Raw genomic sequence first — 15757 nt, forward strand, 5'->3', positions numbered from 1 at the left:
CGGATGAAGGAACAAAAAGCAGCAGGCGGTACGACTTTTGCTGGTAGCATAGCATTTCTCATGTGACCCTCTCTCTCAATCGATGCCCAAAAGACCTCTGCCTTCGGAGGAACACTGACCCAAAAAATGGCATTCATCATATACATCACAGGCTTCATCAAGAAAACTAGTTCATCGCCAAATCCACTCATGCTCCAGTGTACAAAATCTAGCTATAAAATACTGCCTATTTCCCATTTTTCACAATATCACTTCTGGCAAATCTCTATAGCTGTGCCTCACTATTTGATAGAATAAATATGCAAAATAACAATAAAAAAAGACAATCAGCATCACTATCACATCAACTTAGAAATTTTTAATGAACATACAAACCAAGATTTAAAATAAATAAATAAATAAAAAGCATCAGTGGCTGAATATCCTCTTAATGGCTAATGAGTATAATATCAACCACCATATAAAGGAAAATAAGAACCATTCCTGAAGAATATCACTGTTTTTTAATAAAAAGCACTGCATGCTTTCTTACCGTACATGATCAAGAGTAGAACCAAGAAAAGCAACGACACAAAGGAAAAGGACTGAGCCAAAGCATTAAAATGCACCACAATGTGAGAGAGATACAGAGATGTGCTCACTATATACAGGCAATTCCTTGATTTTCTATTGAGATACAAACCAGAAGCAGCAAGAAAGCTACAATAAATAAGATGCAAATTATACTAGTATTTTCTAAATATTACTTATATCGTAGCAATCCAAACACAACCCATAAAGTGACAGCTCTACTCATGATCGAGAAAGATGAAACTTCAAGTGTCCAAGCCATACAGCACTGAACCTAACCACTAATCAGGACTTTATCTGTTGCAAGCAAATGTGAAACTCCGTAAGCAAACTTGATCTGACAATTCTTTACGCCATGGGTGGCAGTGTATAGTCAGCTCTATTTCTTATTGGAATCAAAAAAGCATATGCTTTTCTAGCTAACATTCCAGATAACTGAACTTGTCCCTCGCCCCTCAGATCATATGAGGGGAACTCCCCAAAGACAGCTCGTGCAGCTCACTTAGCATCCATTCTTCTCCTGTTTGGCCACCAAGTACAATTGCTCTTGTTCCACCAACAATGCACGTACTATGCCCCCAAGCAAATCGTGGTGGACGACCAGGTACATTCAGTATCCTCCAGGTTGGCTTCTCCTCAGTTGGATCCAAGAGATAAAGCTGAGAAGCTGAGTGAAGACCAGCCACTGACCCACCAAATATCAAGATCCTACCACCTGGTAGGCTCACAGCAACATGATCAAGGCGGGGTGGAGGACCAATTCCTGCAGGATTTCCGGCACCTGGCATTCCACTCCCAGTAATGCACCTCCAACAAGGCTCTTCTTCACTTAGATCCATGGTGAACACATCACTGGACCGCAGCCGAAGAGGCCCACTCTTAGCCAGACCACCAAACATCAGTATTTTCCTGCCATCATATACAGAAAGCGAGTGGCCCAACCTAGAAGGTGGAGTCCAAGATGCCGGAATCTCTCTCCACACAGGTTTTTCCATTGTGACATCCAATAGGTAAGTATCACTGAGTAGTACACCCGAATCAGCACAACCTCCTGAAACCACCAACTTTGTGCCATCAAGTGTGCAAGAACTGTGCCAGGACCTTGGAAGCGGAGGTGCCAGTCCCGAGATCTCACGCCATTCAGGATGTTGTGCATCCAAATCCAATATAAAGACATCATTAAGCAAGCCGTGCGTTCCACAGCCACCAAACACAACCAACCAAGATCCATTTAAGCAAGATAGCGTATGGCCCCACCGGCCTGGTGGTGCAGAGCTCGCATTAACATGTCTCCACTCCGGTTTACTGGCATTCAGATCCAACACAAAAGTATCATTCATTGGTTGCATGTTAACACCTTCACCACCAAAAAGAACAACCCTGTTCCCAGCAGCACAAGCACTGAAATTGCAACGGGATGGCTCCACAGCACCCGCAACTGTCAATTTCCTCCATGCAGCAGCTTCAAGGGTGGTTAACTCTCTCGCAAGTCTTCCCCATCCCAGCCTTTTTGCTCCAGGTACAGTTTCTAATGCACGAGTAGTTTCACTGCCCCACGCATTCTGACAAACCATTCTCCAGAGATCCTCATTCTTTGTTAACTGATAAAGCCTCTTGCACACAGAACCAACAGATGCAATATCTCTCGGAGACAACCTTGAAAGGATTTTTTGAGACAATACCTCATCACTGAGTTGCAGCATGCTACAAAATTCACGACATACATGCACATGCCCTGCAGAGATAGGTCGGCAGGAGTTGTCTACAGTGAAGCACATAGAAGGTCTCACACATTCCTTTGTCATGGAACCAGGCAATGGTCCCAAGTCAACATTTGTGTCAGAGAAAAGCTGGATGCCCATAACATGGGTTATTGTCTCATCATCCCCATAAATTGGGGTTAGCTGCAGTCTGTTCATCAATGGAGAACCATCTTTCCTAAAATTCAATAGATCACCCTGGAATTCTATGCCTTCCTCAAGACATCTTCGTATCTCAGCAACTACTGTAGCATCCACTAAAGGATGCCTTCTTTGAGCAAATGGCCCTCTGCATTGCAGGAATCGGCTGAAACAAGACAACACAATAGATAAATTCTTGAGAAAAAAGCTGATTGAAGATATGCCTTTCCTACCAAATAAGGTGGTCAGGAAGGAAGAACGTCTTCTCAACAAATAAAAGCTAACAAAGCTGAATGATTCATATTGACTGAATTATGAGATGATCCATACTAACCAAATTCATCCACGATATGAGTTATTGGCTGGTTCACAATTACGGAGGAAGAGACTGAAGATGATTGCTGTTCTTGTTTTTTGATGTGTGCACATGCATGTATGCTTGCTATGTGTATAAAGTAGTTTTCAATAAAAAGATACCACTGACAAGACAGTTAAAACAAGAATCATTTTGTAATTTGGACCCAAGCTCATTAATGCCACAATATTCAGAACATATTGATACACAGAACCTGAGTACATCTGAAAAAAAAAAAAGGGAACTATGGAAAAGAACAAGAAAAAAAATCAGCTCGAAAGCAATAAATGCAAAACAATAAGAAAATGCAAAAATGCTGATCACAAATGTTCCCTAGTTTCTAAAAATATTTTAAGCATCTGCTCCCTTTTTCCTTCTATTAATGGAATTTGCATTTGATGGTTGATTGCCATCTCACTTCTAGCTGCAAAAATCTATATCACATAGTTCACACTACTGACTGGATTATCCAGATGACCAAATTATGCATGCAGTTTAAACTAGAAATGCCGATAATTCCAACTGCTAGACCAAGTAGAATGGATCAATAAAAAAAGGGAGATAACTAAAATGGTTCTAACAAAGGATATAACATCCAAGTAGAAATTAGAAAGAAAGAAATCATGTGCTACAGCATTTAAAATGAAACAAATGTGCATCTGGTAATACTATTCTCCCTTGAAGAAGGGACACTTTGATTAACTAGAGTTAAAAAATACAGAAGAAACATACCATATTAATGAACAAATTTTAATTTGCTAACCATGCTTTGAAGAATTAGTACGTCCATGAACACTATACGGCAGTTTTCCCAAATCTAAATCATTTAAAAGAATGTCTGCCATCAAAGGTGAAGATAGTCCCATTTCTAGCACTCATTTCTAACCCATACTCCATAGTATTGACAAGATCAGCACATGCTTACAGTGTAACTTGTCACAGGGGAAACACCGATCTTTTACACCAAGCTCCAACATCCACCCCCCCCCCCCAACAAAACAAAAAAAAAAAAGAAAAAGAAAACCCTCTCCTCTTTTCTTTCCCCACATGGACACCAGAAAACAAGAGAAAAGTGAATGAGCGAGAAGGTAAAAGAAAGAAAAAAGAATCTAACATATAACTCCAAATGAAGATAGGATAAATGGTGTTGATGTCACCAAACAAAAAAAAAAATCCAACATACACCTAAATTTGACATGTTGTTAATAAATGAATAAAATAGAAATAGTTTGCCTATCGTGTTTGAAAATGTTCCTTTTACTTTGGGGACTTGAACAATCCACTGCTCCAGCATAATACTTTAAGACATGGTTGGGTGGACCGGGTCATCATGCTAAACCCGTTTCAATGCACTGTTGATTGAAACAATGTCGCACTATAAGTCAAACAGAAATCAATCCTCACTGAACCATTTAGCTAAATGTACTTCTATAGCCCTATCATATCAGATATGCAGAAACTAATTGTATAAATTCCAAGGGAGGAAAAAATGCTTTCTTAGAAAAACAAAAAGCTTAAAGACATATAAGAAGTTACAAGGGATAAGAGGCACTGGGGGCCCCATAATGCAACAGGGTGAGGACAATCTTAGACTTCAAAATGCCAGGTATAGCAAAATTTGCCAAAAATTGTGCCAAACAGTTCCAAAATTGTAACTTGCATCCACATACCTATTTACCATAACATCTAACAAGTTTGAAAACAATCCAACTGACTGGAACTACTCCAAATCCAAACATATCAAACCAGGAGCTCTTGAAGTAAGATTTATCAAGTTATAGAAATAACATCTGGACTGCCATAGTCATAATATAACATAAAGAAATCTTTTCAGTTATAATTTCAATTCTTAAAATAAATTAAAAAAACTCTGTCCAATCAACCAATCAATGAGCCTCACTTTGGACTCAAGATAACATCTGTCAGTCTTGGCCCCCTGGAACCTCATCATGGTCCAGTTCCAGTCCATATCTAGTCTTGAGACAATAATTCACCAGTCATAATTATTCTTCTCATTTTCTTTTTAAATTTTGGGCTGGAAAGAACTGCTGTTCTTTAGACAGTCCTGATTTCAATCTATATAGAGTTCATATCTGCACCAGTCACCTACCTATTCATATAAATAAATGAGTAGTGAATGAAAGAAATAGGTGCAAACTCATTAGCTTCTCCAAGTTTGCTCATCCATCTTACAATCTAAATCCAAGCATCAACTTAGAAAAGCTTCCAACTGGCTTAACGAAGCCATCAAATGAATAATGGACGATCTTGAGGCATTCATTATTAACTTCAAAGCCCTGATATTTTGCATTCATTTTGGACAAGAGAACAAAAAAATCATCGAATCAGCAACAGTGCAAAGATCCTATTGATTACTTCTACAAAAAATGGATGACACCTAATCCAGAATCCAAATCTCATTCATTGCACAATTGCCAGATTCTGGAATAAATGAAGTATCAAGCATCGACGAACTAAGCATGAATCTGTAGCACTAAAAGGAAATTTAACAACCACGACAAAAGGCCCTACATATGTTATTCAGCAGGCATCATGTATGCCTCGTTTAATAATTTATTATTTTTTTTGAAAATTTTTGCATGGCATCACATTTGTCTGAATGATCAAGCTAGAACAACAACAATAAAAGCAAAAATCCTCATGATAGGTTTCATTTTTAAAAAATGAAAAAGAAAAAGAATCTCCAAAATCAATCTCAAATTTTTTAGCAACACGGTCTCAGACAGCATGAGAATAACTGAAGCAATCACTATAATCAATCACAAAATTTTCACCAAACATAACATCATAAAGCACCAAATCGAGTAACTAGAAACCCTACTTGGAAGCCATTTTTTTTCAGAAGAGAAAGACAGAAAAAGAGCAGTATAACACGTATTTGAAAATATACAAATTCCGATAATCTCCAGTGCAAAATGAGCTTATAGTCTTTTTTTTTTTTTTTTATTTTTAAAAGACCATGTTTTTTTTTTTTTGAAACCTAAGCTAATCAAAAAATTACGAACAACACATTGATAAGTTTGGACTAAACCCTTAGTAAGAGAAAGGGAGATTTACAGTTTTGTAAGTAATAAGACTATGTTCTGCAATACCAAATATCCAGAAAACAGTTAAATCATAATATCACGTCACTTTGGAGATGCATAAAGAACAGGATTTGATAGGGTTTAAAAAAAAAAAAAATCCAACATATATAAATATTAGACACTTTATAGTGTAAGGATTAAAACCAACTAGCAAATAATTCCAGAGTCCGAAACTGCAATATGAACAAAATATTTGTTTACGAACAAACGGGAAAAAACAGTTTTATTTTTATAATGCATATTATAAATCTATAAAGAACTTTGTGAACTTCTATCTCATCTAAAAAAAAAAATCTTAAAAAACAAAAACTACAGTAACAGCAAAGGTACTTCAGTTTTACCCCTTTGGATAGAAGGAATTTGGAGGCAGAATCCACCACAACCTGCAGGGCTTATGTTCCATTCTGCTGCTCCAGTAACAGAACATATTTGCAGATGGGCTTATTTGCTTTTAATGCACAAATGAAATTTAGGGAGATCGAGGAGCTTTCAATGGTGCACTGTGAGATACAGTATAAAAAGTATGTGGTCGAGGCAGATCAAAGCCACACTCCACATACAAATAATGCAACAGCATTTCATATTTGTAGCTTCGATACAGCCACTTGTGATATTATGAGTGATGACTTTCTTATCCGCCCTATTCTTGGATTTTCCACAGAATCAATTTCTAAAAGTAAGAACCAGACCAAACGCCAGCCTATTGTCCATCTTCAATTAAAACACCATACTGACACTGATGTGACCAATATGATCCTGAACCTTGAACAACTGAACATTAATAGATAAAGGTGATAGGTTGTTAGATAATTATTCTTATACAAGGCGAAACTTAGAGAGCTCGACCACCTTTCCTCAAGATGGGTAACAGGTGCTTATCACTATTTCCACTGCTGTCCAACAAAGGATCCCATCTTAAGTGGAGCATGTTACTCCAAATTCTTGAGTTTTAGTCATTTGCCTCTCCGAAAAGATGGAAGAACTCTTTGGAATGTATGTATGAGTGACAGAATGCAATGATTTAAGTCCCGACAAATGCAATGATTTAAGTCCCGGCGGGCCATCCCGGCCGTCCCGTTCCTTTAAGTTTTCAGCACCAGGGACAGGTGTGGGACCCCGAAACGCTTGTCCAGCCTCCATCCCGACCATCCCGGCTTCATCCCGCTCGGATCAGGAGCTGGTACGGCTGTCCCGATCAAGCCCTAGTGTGGGCTTTCGTTGCCGGATGATAATGATGAGGGAGAACGGCCCATTTGTCGTTGGAAAAGGGAGAAGAATGAAGGAGAAGACAACACTAACCTTGCCGACTTCTCCTTTCTCCTCTAGTGCATCGGCGTTGGCATCGTCGTTGGAGGAAGCACGGGCATGCCGGATGGAGGACACCTCAGGATGGAGAAGAGAGGAGGGGAGGACGCCGACGGCAAGCAAACCGAGACGGAGGAGGAAGACCGGAGGAGAGAGGAGCGAAGGAGGAGTCTCGATCGCTCGACGTGGAGGGGAAGAAAAATCTCGATCGCTCGACGTGGAGGGGAAGGAAAGGGGTTTTAAGGCCATTCGATCGCACACCGCAGATAACTTAGGGATACCGTGGCATGTTCAGAGCCATGGGATGAGATCAAGGAGAAATTATTGCATGCACCAAGTAAATAGGGCAAATCCCGAAGCATATGCACGGTGGGTAGCGCACAATTGGGAATCGGTGAAATACAAGGTAGCGTGGCGTGTTATTCACCGTCGGATTTGAGACGGTCCAATTTTATTCAAAATAATATATAAATTAAATGACAAACAAAACATTGCATGGGATGATGGGGTTGGCGTTGAAAGGGTCGGATCAAAATTTATCAAAAATAAATAAATAAAATATGTACCGGGACGTCCGATCGGGACGGCCATCAGAATGGGGCGGGATGCGGGGTGTCCCGTTCCAGCCAAAATCGGGATGCCCCCATCCCACAGGATTTCAAATCTTGACAGAATGTATGTATGACTAACAGAGTGTAGCAAGGTCATCAGTTCACACTATTCTACTATTCTGTGATTTCACTTGGGAGTGTAAATTCCTTCAAGAAGAAGAAGAAGAAGATGGAAATGGAAATTCTTCCAATGTCTCCAGATGGAATTTTCGTGAAGCAAATAACTCACAATGTTAATGCTTCGCCACTGGCCATTGGAATGAGTTTGAAAAAAATATCTTTTGTTATCACATAGCTTGCCTCTAGGATCATAAAATCATATCAATTTCATGCACCCTTCTTTTTTCAAAGGAGGGAAAAGAGGTCAGGGGCAACCCACCAGATTTTTTTTCTTTTTAATTGGTTGCTCTTTTGCCATGGTAACCTTGAACTGAATTCCCAAGATGAAAACAATGGAAAAATTTGAAACAAAAGACCAGACTGTTATACCAAACCTTTCGATTCCCAATTGAAAGGATTAAAAGCATCAATTGCTGAGATCATCAGCCCTCAAATCCGCATAACTCATATATGGCCTTTTTCAAGAAATTGACAATTTTTTACCATAATAACCATCATGAAAAGCATAGCTTTTCTAATATTTTTTTTTTTAGGTGGGACTGCCAAATTCCTCCATGTTATTTGGGCACTTAAATGCCATATCCCTATTTTATATTCTTCCAATCATTCACCTACCTGGCCAAATCAATCTTGCTCCTTGGTCTAGAAAAAGGGGCATGTATCTATACAATGCAAGTTTCAGGTGAGCATTAAATCAGTCAGTCAAAACAACATGATAACACCACCCAATGTGATGCTCTCTGAATTCTTATGAGCTAACTTTCTTTTTCCACTTGACAATTTGGATTCCTGAACACAAGTGTGGGGGACCCAAAACAGGAGTTAAGTAGCCAACAAGATAGAATCTAAGAACATGCATTCTTCTGTTAAAGCAACATTTATTGCCAATGAAATGTTGTGGGGGACCCAAAACAGGAGTTAAGTAGCCAACAAGCTAGAATCTAAGAACATGCATTCTTCTGTTAAAGCAACATTTATTGCCAATGAAAAGTTCATCGCAGAGACCTCAAACAAATGAAGCCAAAAACCAAATCAAAGCATCAGACAATATCATAAGTGTGTCTCATATATCTGCAGAAAACCCTATTGAGATCATTTACTCTTTTAAAAATCATGAAACTTATGGATACATCCATGAAAAGTACATGAAAGCGCATATGTCTTATTTCAATAGAATAAAGAAGGCATATTTCAGAAGTCAATTAAGTATCGAAGAACTTTTAGAACAAGTCACGCCTGTTTAGGCCATGTGTGTCGGGACAGAGCTACTACTATATTACATATAAAGTTAGATTTTTCAGAAGCAAGGTAACTGAAACCTCATAATTTTCATTTGCTTCGTCATTAGAAGCTCAAAACAGTCTTTTGCTAGAATTATGCTCCAGACTTGAATGTGAGCACTAGATTGAAATTCTAAAAAGTTCGAATTTCAAGATCACTAGTATGAGACAAAACTGTCCAATTACAACTTCTAACATAATCTTGTTCAAATTTTCAAAACTAAATTATGATAAAACAGGCTAGTAGACCTGGCTTTTCACTTTCATCGCCATTGGCAAAGAAAGTTAAACCCCGTCTAATGGCTTATTCAGAAATTACTGATCATGGAACCTTGCCAAAGGGTACAAAAGTTGATGCTAAAATTCTTCAGGTGTTCTTTTTCCTTCAAAAGTACTGAGTAATATTACTGAAATTAACAAATTTGAATCATTAACAAGATGTGATCAACTCTAGTTGATACCAGTCTCCACATACGTGTGATTGATTAGACCAATGACCAACCAAGTCCTCGGATAGGCCCAAGAAACTGAAGTGTAGAACCAGATGGTCCCAATTCCCCCTTTGAAACCAATCAGTAACGACGTGGAATAAGAACTGGGACCAGCCAGTTCACCAAAGATGAGTTGGGACATGATCAAAAGATACCCAGCACTTTTTCTCCATGCCCCATTCAAAGGTCAAGGGGTGGCAAGGACGGAGATAAAGAGGAAGGAAACTTGGATCTAGCATGGCACCGAGCTAAGATCTGGCAAGGAACCATGAGCTTGATCATGGGCTCCAAACCTCATGTAACAATAAACAGACACTGGAAAAAATTAATAAATGAACAGGGAAAAAATAAGGTTCATGCAGATTACCAGGACACCATAGCATGCCAAGTGTGTATGCGAGCACCTGGTACTGTACCAAGATGTACCAAAAGGTTTACAGTTCATCATGACAAAGAATGGTACACACGCATAGATTAGTAAGTTACTTAAGATGAGAAGATGCAACCTTGATCAGGCAATAGGGGTGGCAATTTTTAACACGATCCGTCAACCAAATCCATAAAGAACCTGCTTTAAGCAGGTTCAGGGTTGACACAAATGGATTAGGAGTTTAGGATCATGAACGGGTCAACCCTCCTAAACTCATATATTAAATGGGTAAAGTTCCGGTTTAGACCTTCGACCCATTTATCTTGTTTTAACCCATTTAGTAATGGGTTGGGCCAAATAAGCTGACCCAGTTAACCTATTTAAAACATGTTTAACCCATGTAAAACCTACTTAATTAGTTTCTCTCTCCTTTAATCCCACTCACTTAACCTGATCAACCTATTTAAATCCATTTAGTCGATTAAAAATCCATTTAACCTGATTCAACCAGTTCAAAACAAGTTATGTGGGTTCAGGTCGGTTACCTATTAAATACACAAATCAGGTTAAGATCTGAATTTTTGACATATTTAATAAACAAATCAGGTTAGGGTTTACAAATTTTTGACTCAACCCACATCCAACCAGACCTGCATCCAATTGCCATCCCTAGTGATAAGCAAGCTATACTAGCACATAAAATAAGTAAACTAGTTCCAAAAAAATCATTCAATGCAAACTCAATTGTGCCACCAGAAAAACCACCAACACTTAAACACTGTCCACAGAATCCACATTCAATTTTTCCTCATGTCGCCTCCAATCTCAAGCAAACTAAGAGAACCACCCTTCCTCAACTAATATCATTTATCTCATCCAAATTCAAAACAGCCATCATAATAGCATCTACCAATACCATTGAAACAAAATTATTGTCTCCTCAAGCTCTTCATCATTCATCACAAACCAAATATCATATCAAAAACTAGCCAAAAGATGACTTCTTGTTCTACTAATACCAGATATTGGAATTCTGTAGTCTCATCCCATTATTTTCGATGTCTAAATAATTTCATCCTCTGCTTTTCAACATTGGTATTCATAAATCCTACTCTAGGACCAGAATGGGTTAAAAAAAAATTCTAAATTATCATAAATGCATTTCAAAGAGATTTTGGTGGCTTTTTACATTGGATTCTACAGAGATAAAAATTTTGCTATATCTAACATATCTCATAAAAAGCTGTCTTCATGAACATCTGAAAGTTTTTATCTGCCTTTTTTATTTTTCCTTGGAAGATTCTAGAGATTTCCTAGTTTGGAAGGAAAACCAATTCAGCATATCTTCTTATATACAAGAGAATTAGATGTCTTATTTCCCTAGCTATATACAAGGAGAAGAGAGTTCTATTAGTTTATGGTGAATAATTGATTTAGTTATTTATGGACCAGGGGTGCATATGCCGTCTTCTTCCCCCACTCTTCTTCATGCAGGAGTCATTCCTCTCTCTCTCTCTCCCCCCCCCCCCCAGTGTCACGCACATGCACGCGCGCGCGCACAAAAAAAAAAACTCACTACACTCGATGCTTTCTATTTGATCTTGAGGAATTGCTCCGATTGCAGAAATAACCACCTTCTGGAGCATAAAATTGGGTTCTAGGTTTGAGACTTACAAGATACATTCCCAAGTACATGGGCCAAGATAATTCTATTAGGTAGATCTTCCATCCCTTTCTCACTATAAAGAGAGGAGGTCACTTCATTCTTTTTGAGCTTGAGGAACTGCCCTGCGTTGCCGAAATAACAACCTTTGGGAGCATAAAAATGCTCTCCTACAAAGGCTACAATGTCTACATCTGAAATAAATTCAGATTTCATTTAATTTCTTAGATTTTTGAAATTTGTTTCAGATACCACCTAGGTAGATGCAATCTTCTTAGTTATACCAACATTAACTGGTATTATAGCAGCAAGATCAATCATATATACCATTAGAATGAGACATGGGCACATGGCACAGACAATGTGAGGATTGCTTCAACAACAAGAAACATTTTTGGTAAGTCACAACAAGAAGAGTATACTTAGCAAATGGATGCTGGATCTGATTGTGTGGATGTCATGCAAGAAATCCTCACATTGTTTAGAGCACAACAAATGCAACTGGAGAATAGATTCATCAAATATCTTGCATGTGAATATCTTATTGACAAAAATATTGAGGATAAAAATGCCATATAATGATTTAAAAGTTGATGATCTTGCAGTCATAAATTCAAAACCAGAAACATGGATGATCCCCAAACGAAGCACCAGACATTGGATCAGCTCCTTGATGAGACTTAAAACAACATCTAGAGAATCTAAAGATTGAAGATAAGCCAAATAAACCTTCTACTTTCTTAATTGAGATCCAGTGCTACCATGATCCACTATTCAGCGATCCTCCAAATCTAGTCGTACTAACATCCATCAAATAATTAGATAATTTGAGACCACTACTTGTGAGGAACAAAAGCAATTACAATAAGATATCCCAAAGCAATCAAAGGGAAATGTTCATGGAACTTCACCAACTTCACCACTACCATATGGAGATTGAATGGTAGGCTAAGCATGTGAGCATCACCTAGAAGCACAATGATACCTACACGATAGAAGATCTGATGCAGTAGGTTTGATTTAGATTTACTTTTAGGTGTTCTGTTTATTTTCAAATATTTTTTGTTCTTTGATTTCAGCCTAGGAATAGGTTGGATCTTTTATATTTCTTTTAATATTCAAATTTAAATTTAGGAATATTTTCCTAGTGGATTTTGGAGTCCTTTTCTCGGTAGGTTTTGTGTCTACCGGTCCTACTTTATGGCTAGGCCGGGTTAAAGAACTTTCAAAATCCTTATAATCATTCCTTAAATAGATTTAGTGTCTTCATATGCTTCACATGAAATATCATGTTTTATAGAAAACATCTAAAAGTGCCTTCTCTACTTTATTTCTTGTTTCTGGGGCAAAAGTACAGAAGTTACTTCACTGGGGAAGGCCCGCATGACTGAGACACTCACGTAGGGACCTAGGTGAATGCATAGGGGCATAAACAAGCCCGAATAGTGTGGACAGGTAATCAAGCACAGATGATGCCAACAAACAGAGAGAAACCCAAGTGCCTAGGTTCCAATATACTCAACCGTACAGGTTTTGCTGGACTCTTTTTTCTTATAGTGGTGGGATTTAGCGGATATAGCCAACATGACAAGCCCAAAGGAGAAACCTTATTATTTTTGTTCCTCCTCTTCTTACTCAATACCTAGTTCGATTACCCACTTTCTTTCTTCTCCTTTATTATCTTCTTCCTCTAACCAGCTCAGCCCATCAACCCAGCTTTGTTTTTTCTATCCTTTCTATTATCTCTTCAGCCATTTCGACCTTCTTAGTGCACCATATTTCTTCGACCTTGTCCCCACAGATTTAGCCTCTTTTTTCATTTTTCTCTTTACACTTTCTCTTCATCCTACATAGTGGATGTTATAATCCCTCTAGTTATTCCTCTTTTTCTCTTATCCATCCCCTCATTCCTAATCCCTTTCTCCAGTCCCCGTTTTTCTTTCCAACTAATCCCCTGATCCTTCCATCAAAGACCTAATCCCCTGATCCCTCTAGTTATTCCTCTTTCTCTCTCATCTAGAATATAGATGCACACGTCAGTTCTTCCTTTTAACCGGCAAACTAAAGACGGCTAACTGATAACTAAACAAAGACACGGAATTCACATTCTGCTACGATGTTATGATGGATATGGTGTATTTTGATGGTTTTAATTGTTATCTCGGATAATAGGATTATTCCCACTTTGGTTTAATTGGCTTTATGAAAGACAGCATTGATACATTCCCTGATTATACGGCCACTTCATCAGTGATATGTTCTCCCTTTATATAAAAATAGCTCTAACATCTAACATCATTATGGGTATAAGCATGTATGGGTTTTTTCAAAGGACGAGAATAAACGTTTGATTGAAAGATTTATCAAAGTCTAAGCAAATTCTACACTGTTCTAAATCCTAGAAACGAAGTTCAGACCCAAGGTGACAGACTCCCGACTAGCTAACTTCAGCATCCTCCCACATCCAATTCAAACAGCAAATATTGATGGAACCGAAGCGAGAGATTAGCGCGCTCAAAAGGCACAAGAATTCGACAAGATTTTGGCCAAAGCAACAACGCAGGGGCACTCACCAGTTCCTCCCGAGCACCTCCTCGGCGCGGTAGCCCGTGGCCTTCTCGAACCCTCTGTTGACGTAGATGATGGGGTAGTCGGGCTCGAGCGCGTCCGTGACCACCAGCCCGCACGACGCCGCCGACTGGAGCATGCCTTCTACGGGAAAGGAAAAGACCCCCCCGCCGTCACTCGGCACGAAGCCCCCCTCCTCCTCCTGCTCCTCCTCCGCCTCCTCACCGCTGCTCGGCCCCTCTGAGTCGCTGTCCCACTCCATCGCCACCCCAAATCCCCAGATCCAAACCACGAACAAACTAAGACCTTGTAGTCGAAATCGTAGCCAATAACGCGAGCCGGAGCAGAGGAGAGGAACCCGAGGGCAAGAACAAAGAAGGGGAGAGAGCGAGAGAAAGAGAGGGTTCGGTTATTGTTCTCCGCTTCTTGCTAGCTAGCTCGCTTTTTCTCTTTGGGGGTTTTGGAGAGAATAGGATGTTGGGTCGCGGGAGGAGAGGTGGGGAACGAGTGGACGGAGAGTTGTCTGGAAATTAGCCACAAACCGACCTAAAAAAAACTCGGAGAGAGAGGCGGTGGGGAGGGGGGACTAAGCGGCGTACTGTCAGATTATTTCCTATTTTACACAGTCGATATAAAGATTTATATGCGGGAAAGTGTAAATAAGATCTGCCCCGCGCCCATGTTCTGGAAGTTTGGCTTACCGACCCTCGCATCTTTGCCATCCACAGGGAGCAGATGATCGATTACGGGCGGTCGCATGGAAGGTGTTATGGGCCCCGGCGAACTCGTGTGCGGGATTAGCGGCCATGTTGTCGCTTCACAACCGGAGCAGCATCAAGGAAATTGCGGAGCCAAAGCCAGAGTGCTCGCCGCTGCTCGGTGTCCTAAGAGCTTTATCCTGTCATTTTATTTGCCGTTTGTCATTAATTTTTCAAAAAAAAAAAAAAAAACCATTTGAGCGTGCATCACTTGTAGAGAGTAGCTGCTACTAAAACATTCTCTGATTATGAGAGGATAGATTTTTTTTGAGATTTTCTTTATGATACTTTTTTCTTTGAGACATTGAGATATAAAAAAAGATAAATTTGAGAGAGTGGAAATGAGGCACAATAATCTTGTCAAACATTATGTATTAAATTCTTGTTCTTGAGATATATAGCTGCCAATCTTCAAACCAATGATGTAGATCGTATCCATCTATCAGCATAAACAACCATAATATTTCATGAAAGAATTTCTACAAAAACTCGTAAAAAAATCTTTATAAGCACAAATAATCTCTTCTATCTTTTTCTTTCCACAAATCAATAAAAAATAAAATTCTAATTGGATTGTAACTCGACAATAAATTTTAACACTCTCCCTTATTACAAAGTCTTTACCAATAATATTAAAATTATCGATATCATAAAGCGT

The 15757-nt window shown here is 39.0% G+C and overlaps 1 protein-coding gene across 1 annotated transcript; it reads right to left on the reverse strand.

Moving 5' to 3' along the window:
• Window positions 1-571: 571 nt before the first annotated feature.
• LOC105039655 (adagio-like protein 1) lies at window positions 572-14858 on the reverse strand. Its single transcript, XM_010915871.4, has 2 exons — window positions 14347-14858; window positions 572-2637 (listed from the first exon to the last, which is right to left on the reverse strand). Exons 1-2 carry the CDS (start codon window positions 14601-14603, stop codon window positions 1026-1028), a joined length of 1869 nt encoding a protein of 622 aa, XP_010914173.1. The 5' UTR covers window positions 14604-14858; the 3' UTR covers window positions 572-1025.
• Window positions 14859-15757: the final 899 nt, after the last annotated feature.

The sequence above is a fragment of the Elaeis guineensis genome, chromosome 1 (genome assembly GCF_000442705.2).
Source record: "Elaeis guineensis isolate ETL-2024a chromosome 1, EG11, whole genome shotgun sequence".
Classification (NCBI taxonomy): Eukaryota; Viridiplantae; Streptophyta; class Magnoliopsida; order Arecales; family Arecaceae; genus Elaeis; species Elaeis guineensis.